General features: G+C 44.0%; 1 protein-coding gene across 3 annotated transcripts in view; it reads right to left on the minus strand.

Moving 5' to 3' along the window:
- GTF3C1 (general transcription factor IIIC subunit 1) overlaps positions 1 to 11,854 on the minus strand; it is a 160,378-nt gene that overhangs the window by 49,076 nt on the left and 99,448 nt on the right. For all 3 annotated transcript variants that reach the window (XM_025200611.1, XM_025200610.1, XM_014518635.2), the window contains 5 exons: positions 8,344 to 8,501; positions 8,060 to 8,202; positions 4,048 to 4,129; positions 2,447 to 2,559; positions 1,275 to 1,337 (listed from right to left, as the gene is read on the minus strand). In XM_025200611.1, the coding sequence (XP_025056396.1) occupies positions 1,275 to 1,337; positions 2,447 to 2,559; positions 4,048 to 4,129; positions 8,060 to 8,202; positions 8,344 to 8,501 (559 nt within the window). The remainder of the gene's footprint in view (positions 1 to 1,274; positions 1,338 to 2,446; positions 2,560 to 4,047; positions 4,130 to 8,059; positions 8,203 to 8,343; positions 8,502 to 11,854) is intronic.

Below are 11,854 nucleotides of genomic sequence, written 5' to 3' on the forward strand. Positions count from 1 at the left end.
CCCTGTCTCCCTGTCTTCTGCCATCTCTACCTCCCTTTCCCCCATCTCTCTCTCCTTGTCTCTCCTTCTCCCTATCTCCAGCTCTCTCCCATCTCTCCCCACCCATCTCTCCCCTTCTCTCTCCATGTCTCCCTCCCCCTCCCATCTCTCTCTCTCCCCCTCCCCATCTCCCTCCCATTCCTTTCCCCCTCTCCATCTCCCTCCCCCTCCTTCCCCATATCTTCTACCCCTTCCCTCCCCCTCTCCTCCCTTTCTCGCTCCCCCCTCACCCTTTCTCGCTCCGTCTCTTCCCCCCCTCTCCCACTGTCTGCCATGTCTCACTCTACCCATGTCTCCCCATCTCTTCCTCTCCCTCGTTTCTCTCTCCCCCATCTCTCTCTCTCCCCTCTCTCCTGCTACCTCTTTCTCCCCCTCTCCCACTCTCTCTCCCCACCCGTCTCTCCCCTTCTTTCTTTCTTTCTCTCTCCCTGGTTTCCCTCTCCCTCCCTGCCACATCTCTCCCTTTCTTTCCCCAGTTTCTCCCTTCCACGTTCTCTTTCTCCCCGTCTCTCCCCCCCCACTCCATCTCTCACTCTCCCCTTCCCTCCCATTTGCTGCTAGCCTTCAAGGGCAATTCTGCCATTTTCCACATTTTTCTCCTATGAAGGGGAAAAGCCACATTTTTCCCCATGAAAAACCCAGAACCCTGCTGATGACCTTAATCTCAGGGTAGTAAAGAACTGGCAGAGCAGATCTTGGAGCCCTTGACAATACTATTTACCATGTCATGGGAGACAGGTGAAGTACCAGAGGACCGAAAAAGAGTCCACACAGTGCTCCCTCTTTAAAACAGAGAAAAAGGAGGACCTAGGGAATTAGCCTGGTTAACCTTACCCCAATACTTAGAAAGGTACTGGAGCATATCTTATCAAAATCCATTTGCAAGCATCTGGAGGAAAGGCTGATCACAAACAGCCAGCATGGAATTGTTAAGAACAAATTGTGGCCAACTCCCCACCCCAAACACAACACAACACAACACAACACAACACAACTTCATTTTAAGAATAACTTGCTGGGTGGATGAAGAGAATTCAGTACATATGTAGACTCAGTCAGGCTTTTGACAAAAGTTCCATATGACCTTCTCAAACAAATTGAACAAATGCGGGCTAGATGAAACTGCTACAATGTAGGTAGACAACCAGGTCAACACCCACAAGAAAAGAGTATTTATAAAAGGATCCATGTCAGAATGGCAGTGCTGACAAACACAAGATGTTAAACCTTCTTACCTATTGAGATCATCGTTTTTGGTACTTTGATTTTGGTCATCTCCAATTGCCAAAATGTGAAATCTGGTTACGAAAGAAAAAAGGAAATTTAAACACAGAAAATAAAATGCAACAGACGTCCCAATTTTATATTAACCCTTGAAAACATAAGTCTGACATTTGTCATAACACGAAGTAATAAAACAATGGTGGACTACACCTGTACTGATCTCCCTGCTGACAGCAATCTAGAAGAATTCCCCTTTTTGTACAAAACTGTTTGTCCACATCCAGAATGAACATTTGGGCAGAAGGCAGTTTGGAATCACTGCTCATGCTGTCTGGTAAAGAGGACAGAAGGCAGGATAGAACTGCATCTTATAGACTAATGAAATCAGAGATACAAAAGCTTTCACAAGCAACAGGATATAGGACTGATATATATAAGACAGAAACTTTCTGTTAGGGAGGAGAGTATCTTCTCTTCACCCTTGCCTGGTGCATTTGGAAAGAAAGGACATGAAGTTTTACTGGATGCTTGAACTGCCACTTGCCCCACACACTCTCAGGGCTTGCTATGGATGCGCCACTCATCTCAAAGTCTGAATTGTTACCAATGTAACCTTGGGCAAAGAATAATCAAGGCCTAAGTCTGAATGCTTAGCTACTTAGATTTCCCATCTGTAAGAGGCCACACTAGTATCTATTCTTTCTTGAAAAAATATGTTGCAATCTATGGATGAAAAATCTGTACAAGTACTATTACAACATGTATGGCTATTGTATAGCCACTTAAATAGGAAATGGCATCAATATTTAGACAATTTTTTAATCAAGACCTCAGCTACAAATCCTGGTGTGAAGTCATGATATACCACAACAGGTGGAAAATGTTAAGTGGTTTGTAAAGGATAGTTGCATATTACATTAATAAATGCCACACCTAACTGCAGAACAGAAGTTTCTAACATAAAATGCTAATTAATAAAATGTGGACAAGTATCCACGACTAATTTAAATATAAGAATTTATTTCAAATGCAAAGCATTCATAGAAAAGTTGCATATTAACACAGTTCCTTGATACAACATTCATTCAGGTGCATTCAGAATACAGAAATATCTAGAATATATTCTAGAGCTAGTTTTGCCCGCAGTCCTATATATAACATGAAGACATCACAAGTGAAGTACCTGCCATACAGCTCCTGCAATGTATCTGGAATTTCTACTTCGGGATTTCCCAAGGTTGAACTGAATTTCTCTCTCAATTTCTCTACAAACTCTTTAAACTCTTTTGCACAAACCTTTTAAAACAAGAGATTGAAATGTTAACCCATCTTATTCCTTATGGTGAAATGGGGCAAAAATTCTTCCATTTCATATTAATAGCTAGAAGGCCTATTGCAAAAGGTGTGTTTGTGATTTAGCATACAGGGGAAGCAGCAGCACAGTAAACTAGTTAGGATATTGCATCATAAAAGTATTTTGTATGGCTGTTCATTCATTGAGTAAATAATTAATTGTATTTTTTATTTGATCTCTCATAACTACAAGTCTCATCAACAAGATGTTTTGGAAAAAAACCACCTCAATACCAGTATGAGAGCTAGTCTTAACCAAGCCCCCATTCTTAAGGAGTTCATAACTGTTTGGCCTACACCACTTACAGGGCTTGTAATAAGCCATCCAGTCATTTGTAAAGCACAGCAGTCAGGCCTGTTGAGGCAAAGAGCATTAAAAAAAAAAAAAACCCCAAAACCAAAACCAACCAGCCAACCCAAAAAACCAAACCAAGGCAGAATCTATTCCTTTTCAACTTTCAGCCATGGTCCACCTTCTGCTCTGTAATAGGAGACTGGGAGATGTTCTTTAATAAGTGAAAGCAAATGTTACATCATAATAGAGTTGGTCATGAACTTTCTGATTAAATAATTTTTCAACAGAAAACAGCCATTCATCAAACAAACTGGGAAAGGGCCCTAATTCAAAGGAAGTTTTGAACTTGTTGTTATATTTCATTTTGACATTTTCAAAATTAAACTTTATAATTTTGCAACTGTAGTTAATTTATACTAGATGTCTGAAGCCAACATGAAATACAGACCGAACCCCAATAATTTTTTTATTGATTTGCAATTTTACAGTTTAGATATTTTGTTCCAGTTTGATTTGGGACATTTAAAAAAAAAAATTCCAAGGACACAAAAAGTTTCCTGCTGTAGCAAAGGGTATGCACAAGTATACATATGGAGCCATTTCAAATGGGGAACTACTGACTGGGAGTGTGCAGCATTAAGTTCTAACAGTTAAATGTGCACAAGCTGGAAGTGATACAAATGTAGCAGAGCCCTGGAGGAAGCAGTTGGAACCGTTCTGCTACCTTTGTATCACTTCTGGCTTGTGTACACCTAACTGTTAGAATGTAAGAAATACTGCATACCCAGGTAGATAAATGAAGGATAACCTAGTGCAGTTTAACATTAAATTAAAATGCGGAGCTAAAGACTCGAAAGGTGTCTAATGTAAACTAGCTGCAAGAAAAAGTCTGTAGCACAGACAATGTACATAAAATTCAAGAACTAAAGGCATGCTGGCTTGCTGTCCAGATGTGCTGCTTGTTTGCCCTTTAGATGGATGCCTATATTTATCTTACTCAAAAATTAGAGATGTGGCACATGAGAATATTGATAGGAGCCTGACAATGCAAGGGAAAACTAAGCATGTGAACCGGAGAAATCAAAACAGCATTCCACGGAAATGTTATGCTAACTCTTTTATGATACTTCTACTACCTGTGGGTCTTGGTAGTTGTTTTCTCTACTCATGAAATCCTCAATAAGAACTTTATCTTGGTAAACTTCAGCAAGACACACTCTGCAACAGATAATATGATTGAGTACTAAATATCACTGGTCTTCACAATTCAGCACGGCTCAGCAAATAAGCCTATTGGCATTTGTGCGAGTTGCTGTTTCTATTTACCCCAGAGAACAGGAAAAATGTTAGAACGCCTACATAATGGATCATACACATGTCAACATCTTCACAGCACCTTTTCTTCATGTAACATCCATTTCTCAGACTGAGATAATATGAAACTAGAGAATCCGGTTCTCAGAATTTTTTCACTTGGAGTCACAGCACAGAACCTCCAAGCGCATGTCATGATTTCAAGTTCTACTCTGAAAAAGGGATGGGGGGAGAAGAAAAGTTGACAAATGCCAAACGTCAAATTTCCTTTGATACAGTACTGCTACAAAGCATGGGTACATATGGAGAACAGAGTATAAGGTACCCCACATAACAGGGATTACCATTGCATCTCTTAGGGATAAAAAGGAAGAAAAGAAATCTGTTTTTGAGAGAAAGGTAGCTGCAATCTAAAACAAGATATTTTTTCAACAGCCTGGTCCAACCAAGACACATGCAAGAAACACTCCTGCCAATAATGTTTGTTTGTGATATTTCATCATCTTAGCAGGGTTAAAGTTGGAGCTGTTTTGCAACATTTGTATAGTCTCAACTGTTTTAGACTCCAGGCACCCCTCAGAAAATGCCAGCTCCTAGCTTTCACTCCGTTTCTAACAAGGGAAAAATAGAAGAGCAATTCTTCTGTTGCAAAGAGCTCAGAAAGGCCACAATAAGCCAGAAGGTTTTTGACACTACGGGTTTCGATTTGAAAATTCTGGGTTTATCTTGTGAATTGTGTGAAAGTATTTGCACACCTAACAGTGTTAATATTGCTCATCTTTAAAAGGATCTCAAAGTACCCCAAGGTGCTGCATTGTTAAATTAGAGTATAACAGCTGATGTAGGGACAGGAACAGCACTCCCCCTCCCCTGCTGAAATCCCTCAAATATACATTTCTTTAAGTCTAGAGCTACAAAGATAACAAATATCTACTACTATTTTGTAAACTCAAATAGTAGACGTCTGTGTGGTAGACTAATTGACATCACCCCTGCTGTTGAGATTATAAATATTGATGTTCTGCCACAAGATGGAATTTCTATGATTTCATTTGCTTTTTTACAAACCTAGGAAGTTACACATAGCAAATCACATTAAATTAACAACAAAGTTGAAAAGCTGAATGGGCAAAAGGAAAAAAAAAGAAGCCATGACTAAGTTTGCCATGGTAACCTTCATGCGTATGCCTCGCTTTTTCAGGACACAGAATTGTATCGGCATATTTAATTCTGGCATTACCTGAATTCAGAGTGCTAGACTTTCCACCTTTAACGTTACTATTTTATATATAAAGAAACAAAAAGCAACAAAGAGACCTGGAACAGATCTATATGTATAAGGTAAATCTATACCTGTATTATAAAGAAATAAAACAGTCTCTCTCTCTCTCTCTCTCTCTCTTTTTTTTTTGCTTTCTTACTGTATTATATTCCTCCCCCAACCTTAAATGACTTCAGGTTAGTTCCCTAGCTTAAATTTATCCCAGAAGGTCTTTTTAGGTACACAACAAGAGATTCTACTTGAATTACAAAGGAAGACGACACAGGCTACAACTACTTCAATAAAGCAGAGAAGGACTCAAGAACTCAGGAAAGAGATAAAGGAGCAAGAATTATTATGAGGGAACCAGGTTTTCTATTTCCCATGGAAAAACGGAGTAAAATGTGGATTTTCCCCTTTACTGGAGTAAAACATAGGCTTCTCATTTTAACAGAAACACACAGATTTTGCAGTTTTGAAGTGAGCTCCCTGCAGGCTGCCGGAGTTCCTGGCAGGCTGCAAGGAGCTGGGAGGGAGCAGGAGGAGAGTGGTCAGGGATCCTGGTTTTCCCTGATAATCGCAAATTCTCTGATAAAACCCCCAAAATCCGCGATTAAAATTAAAGGCCCCTCCACATAGTAAAACATAGAGGTGACTTCTCCCGTTGCCTACTGTGGGCTCGGGTGGGGGCAGGGCTGACTTCCAGCAGCAGTGCACACTCCCGGGGGTAGGGGGGGATCTGCACCCCCCAGATCTGTGTGAGGGGTGGGGGCAGGGCTTGTGCACGCTGTGTGCGGCTTCCCTGAAGGGCTGATAGCATGCTGCTCTGGGTCCATGCACCATCAGCCGGCTGGGCAATCCTGCAGGAAGCTGGCTGGGAGCTGAGGGAGTGGGTAGGTGTTGAGGAAAGCCCCGTACAGAGTGCCTGCCTGGCCGGCAGTGCATGGACCCAGAGTGGTGCAGTACTGGCTCTTCAGGGAAGCTGCACATGGAGGTGTGGAGCCTGCTCAGGCCAATACTGCACCACTCCAGGTCCACGTGCTGCTGGCCAGGCAGGTACTTTATGTGTGGCTTTCTTTCTCCAACACCTCCCCACTCCCTCAGTCAGCTTCCTGCAGGAGTGCCCACCCAGCCGAGAGGGCTGTGCGCTTTCCTATGTGGCTTCCCTGAAGGGCCAACAGTGCGCTGCTCTGGGTCCACACCCCACCAGCTGGGTGAGCACTCCAAAGCCCCCAGCCAGCTTCCAGCAGGAGCACCCACATGCCTAGAGGTGCGTGGATGCAGAACGGCGTGCCTTCAGGGAAGCCATATGTGGAGGCGGAGCCCGCTCTGGCTGATACCATGCTGATCGCGGTCCACATGCTGCCAGCTGGTCAGGCACTCTGCTCTCCTCACTCCCTCAGGCCCCAGCCAGCTTCCCCCACAGCCAGCCTTGACCCACAGTCCCCTAGCCCCCTGCAAGCTCCACTCAGTCTCACTTTCCTTCATGGAGCCTGTGAGGTGAGTCAAGCCTTGGGTAACTAAGAGCCTCAGGCCACACCCTTTCACCCCTCCCCCTCTGGACAGGATTGGGGGGGTTCCTGTCCTTTTATCAATTAGCTCTTGCAGGCTAGAACTGTGCCAGCCTGCAGAGCTCTTTGCAAAAAACTGGGAAATCTGCAGGTTTCTCTGCTAAAAGGTAAAATCCATTTTTTCTTTGATAAAATAGGGAAATCTATGGTTTTCTCTGTTTTTCCGGGAAATGGAAAACCTGGATCCCTGGTGGTCAGGTAGAGGCCATAATGTGCATGTACGTGCACGTAGCCTCAGGGAGACTGAAGAGCAGCTCCTGCAGGCCAGCAGGGGGTGGGACTGAGACCCCCCATAGGGAGGAAGAAAGGGAGGGAGTTGGGCAGAGCTGCTGCCCAGCTGGCCAGTGCATGTGGTTTGGGGCCTGGAGCCACAATGCACAGCTGCAGAGCCCTGGTGGGGAACGGGACCGGCCTGCAGGAGGCTTGTCCGGGGGCAGGGGAGCAGGACCAACTCCCTGCCACTGCACACACTCCCCAGGGCAGCAGGGGGGCACATTCCCTCCAGATCTGTGCATGGGATGGGTGTAAGTACACACTGCCTGGTTGGGGCTCCTGCCCTGCTGCCCTCCTTTGGGGCCTCTGCAGCCTGGAAGGTGTGACCTTACACAGCAGGGCAGCTGCAGGGCCTGTGGAGGGGAGTGAAAGGCACCAGTAGGGCTGGGGGTGGGGAGTGAGGGGGAGAGTGAAGGGCCTTCAAATTTAATCATGGATTTGGGGGTTTTTAAACCAGAGAAAACCAGGATCCCTGGTTATTACAGCCCCAATTTTGACTTCAATATTATTGGTATTCTGCCTCTTCTTTGGGATACCCAGGTCACAGCATTCCAGACTAGTTGGTAAAAGGCTGCTGAGAAAATGCGATTGGAGGTTTGTTTTAGTATGATAAAAGTGGTACAAAAGTTGGAATCAGATTTGCAGGAGTGAAAACCTTAATTTCATTTCATTTCATACAGATTTAGTCTATAGTTAAATTATAAAGGATTGAAGCAAAAAACTTCTTACTTGTAATTAAGATAAGTTTGTGGATTTTTGACAATGTAGCGAGCTCTACGTCCAACAGAATGAGAAGTCTTATCTAGAGAGTCTTCAAAACTAGCATGCATGATGTCCCGGACAACCTGCCATGGAACAAAGGGTCCTTTCACCTGGATCAAGACAAAACCAAACAGTCAGAATAGCTTAGTTTGACCTTTATAGGTACTAGTGACAGTTGGCACCAGTAGCCACCATCAGCACCAATATTATAATAGAATCTATTGAGTACACATTAATTAGAGAAGTGATACCTTTGCATTTAGTACATTGCTAGCAATTCGGCAGAGCATGAGCAAGCTGTCTTCTTGCACTGTCCAGGTGACACGCAGGCGTGTCATTCTCTGCAGGGCACTCTGATCGGCCTCATCATGGTAGCGCAACCTTTTGCTTTTTTCCACAGATGTCTCTTCTTCAAATGAACCCGGGGGGGGGGGGGGGGACATAAAAATTTTTTGGTTAAGGACGGGCGGGGGGGTGGGGGGGGGGAAATCAAATATATTAGTACAATGTGCTCACAAAAATTTATATTTCTAGCACGTAATTATTATTTATTTGTATTACAGCAACTCCTAGAGGCAACAGTGGGGTTGGCATCCCCTTGCAATGGTCACAATACAAACCAGTTGTTGTCAGCTGAGGTCCCATGGCACCCCATGGTGCTTCAAGACACTTTCAGGGGTGCTATATGCAGGCGTTGCTGCTGGAGCAGATCCCTCGTGCACAGCTAACACCAGAAGGACTATGGCATAAGCATAGGCTTCTGCCTGCATTAACAGGCAAATCTAAAACAGACAAGCCTAAAACAGACATGAGCAGTCACTTTTGCTGAAGTTCTGCCTGGTCTGGCATCTCCTAGAAACACAGGTGCATGGGGCCAGCCCAGGTGCCTGTATCCAGGAATGAGGAGGAAGCAACAAGGAAAGGCTGTGGTAAGAGCAGGCACTCTTGCCTGCTTTTGGTTTATCGGATAACCCTTAGGCAGGCAGAAGTCTATACATGTGACCTGCCTGGTCTGGCTGTTGATGAAGTATGTGGGACACTTTTACCTGGACATGATGGCAGTGGCAGCAACCCAGTTGAGGGCCCCTAAGGTAACCTGAGGCAGCACAACAATGGTTCTCAAATGACATACTGCCAAATTCAAAAAAGCTACTAAGGAATGCCCTGAATCTCAAAAGATTGAAAACACTTGGTATAAAGAATCATTCATAACACATTTTTGAAAGCAGTATCTAGATAGATAAAAAGGTGAGACAAAGAATACCTCTTACAGATGGGTGAAGTGAGATGCTGACTGTCTAAAAGCATGGACAGCGCTTCTCCCCCAAGTAGTGCTTTCTATGATACATTTGTGATGGGGCCCACTATGCGTAAGGTGTTTCCAACAAACTAAGGACTGTTCCTGCTCCTTAGGAAGGAATTCACAGCCTCAGGCATGTAACTACTTGCAGTTAGATATTTAATTTGCTTGCCTCCTGCAAAATTAACAGGCTAGCTCAGTAGGAAGCTTAAAGGGAGTCAGAACAGGTAGAAACCTACCTTAGATTCTAATTAATTCCCAGCTGTGACACTGACCTGCTCTGTGACCTCAGACAAACTCCATCACCTCTCTTCCTTTGCCTTCTCACAGTATGTCTACCTTGTCTACTGTCAGGGCTGTCCGACTTCTAATCAACAGGCACTGGATGCCACAGGGGCCACAGACCTGTGCACGCCCCTGTTGCACTGTGCCCCAGCTCTGACCTTCAGCTCCCTAGGTTTGGATCACACTGGGTACCCCCAGCATTGCAGGCTGTACTATGCTGCCCAGTCCTGTGAGATGGGGAGACAAAACAGAATCCAGAGAAGGGAAGGGGAACCCAGAGATCCCAGCTGCTGCTGCAGCCAGAGGGACAGTAGGAGAGCAGTGGCTAGGTATGAGTCCAGGGGCTGACAATTAACCCTTAGTGGGCTGCATGGGGCTTGTGGGCCACAAGTTGGAAAGCCCTGGTTTAGATGGTAAACTCTTTGGGACAGAGATTCTTGCAAAACGTGTTAAGAGTACCAGGAACACCATCCTCCCCCCTCTGTGGTCACTATGTTTTACTAAACTATTGTGTATTTTGTATGTTAAATAGGGAATGGAAGAAGAATTAAGGAAGAGATTCTGGTCTCTATTTCATGTAACCAAATTTTATTTGTGAAAAATACTGAAAAGATCAGAAGCAGAGAAGTAGTAGGAAAAAAAAGTAATAGAACAGGGAGCAGCAGTTACCATAATTAGAAAGGAATGGGCTTGGCAACATAGGGATGGGAGGAAGAACAAGATAGTCATACTTGCGAACAACAGGAATGGGAAAAGTTCCAACAGTATAAGACAAAAGAAAATGCAGAACAGAAGCCAAAGGGCTGCAAGGTTAGGAAGGAAAAAGCTAAGCACAGCAGAATAGCTGGGATAAGAGGCAGAATTCAGAAACAAACCCTCTATGAAGAGGAGGAGAAATTAGTAAATGCCAAGTTCAGAAAGGCACATAGAAACAGAAGGGACATCTAGATTAGGTTTTTATGATTACAAGCAAAACTACAGTGTTTGTTCAAAAGGGTTCACACCTTGATCAAAAGAACATCCACTCCATCTCCTCTTAAATACCAAGCTACAAAGCAACCCATAATAAATGTAGGGTCTTTAGTAAAAATAACAACAAACCTACATGCTCGAAAGGAAGACAACACAAAAGATAAGGGATTCACTGATGCCTTGGGTCTCTGTGATGACCTTAAGAAATAACCCCACACAACAGAGGAAGACAAGAACCATTAGGGATTTTATTTTGCAGATCTTCCCTGGAATAAATTCTTGACACCATGTATCACTTTGGAGACAACCTTCTCTAGCTTCAAACACTGCTTTCCAAATCCTGTCCTCACCACAGAACTGAAGTAAAGAAGTTCTATCCTACCAGACACCTCCACATATGGGAGCAACATACATGGTGATCAAGTTTCCTTTCAACCCTTTCATGGAGATATAAAACACTTGAAACTTCATATCATATGCTCCATGTACTATTCCACAAATGCTTCAATCCTATCATAATCTTTTTTACATAAACTCATCAAGCTCAGTCTTGAAGAAATTTAGGTTTCTCACCCCCAGTGGCTGGAGGTCATTAGTGATGCATCTAAAGCAGAGATTTTCAGCCATGACACCCTGAGGTGCCTTGAGATCCTTTCAAGGGTGATGTGGGGTGTTAACACTGTTACATGTGTAAACAAGTTTCACAAGATAAACCCAGATACTTCAAATAGGAATCCATAGTATTACAATAGTTTCGACCTGTTATAAGTTTTCTGAATTTTTTGCAACAGAAGAGCTTCTCTATTATTTTTGTAGTAAAAAAAAAAATATGAGTGAAAACTAAGGGCTGTCATTTTCCAATGGGAGCCCAGCAAGGTTGAGAACCACTGATCTAAAGATGTTCAAGCAGGCAGTTGTAAGTGACAACCAGAGGGATTCTGTTGCTTGACCTTAGACATGATTAATGATCTCTGATTCCTCCTGAAAATGATACTTCAAGGTAGTTTTGTGGATGTGTGGGGAGCCTGCATTCGCCTCATGCACAAGCCTGGGCATGTGCCACCTGCCATTTTCCTCTTCTGCCAGCAGCAGCAGGGAGCCGCTCCCTGCCCCCTGGACGAGCCACCCATAGCTCTGTCCCAATTCCCTGTCCCAGCCCCATGCACTGCCTGGGCTGGACAACACCCCCAGGCTTAGCCCCTACC

The sequence above is a fragment of the Alligator sinensis genome, unplaced genomic scaffold, assembly GCF_000455745.1.
Source record: "Alligator sinensis unplaced genomic scaffold, ASM45574v1 scaffold410_1, whole genome shotgun sequence".
In the NCBI taxonomy this organism is placed as follows: domain Eukaryota; kingdom Metazoa; phylum Chordata; order Crocodylia; family Alligatoridae; genus Alligator; species Alligator sinensis.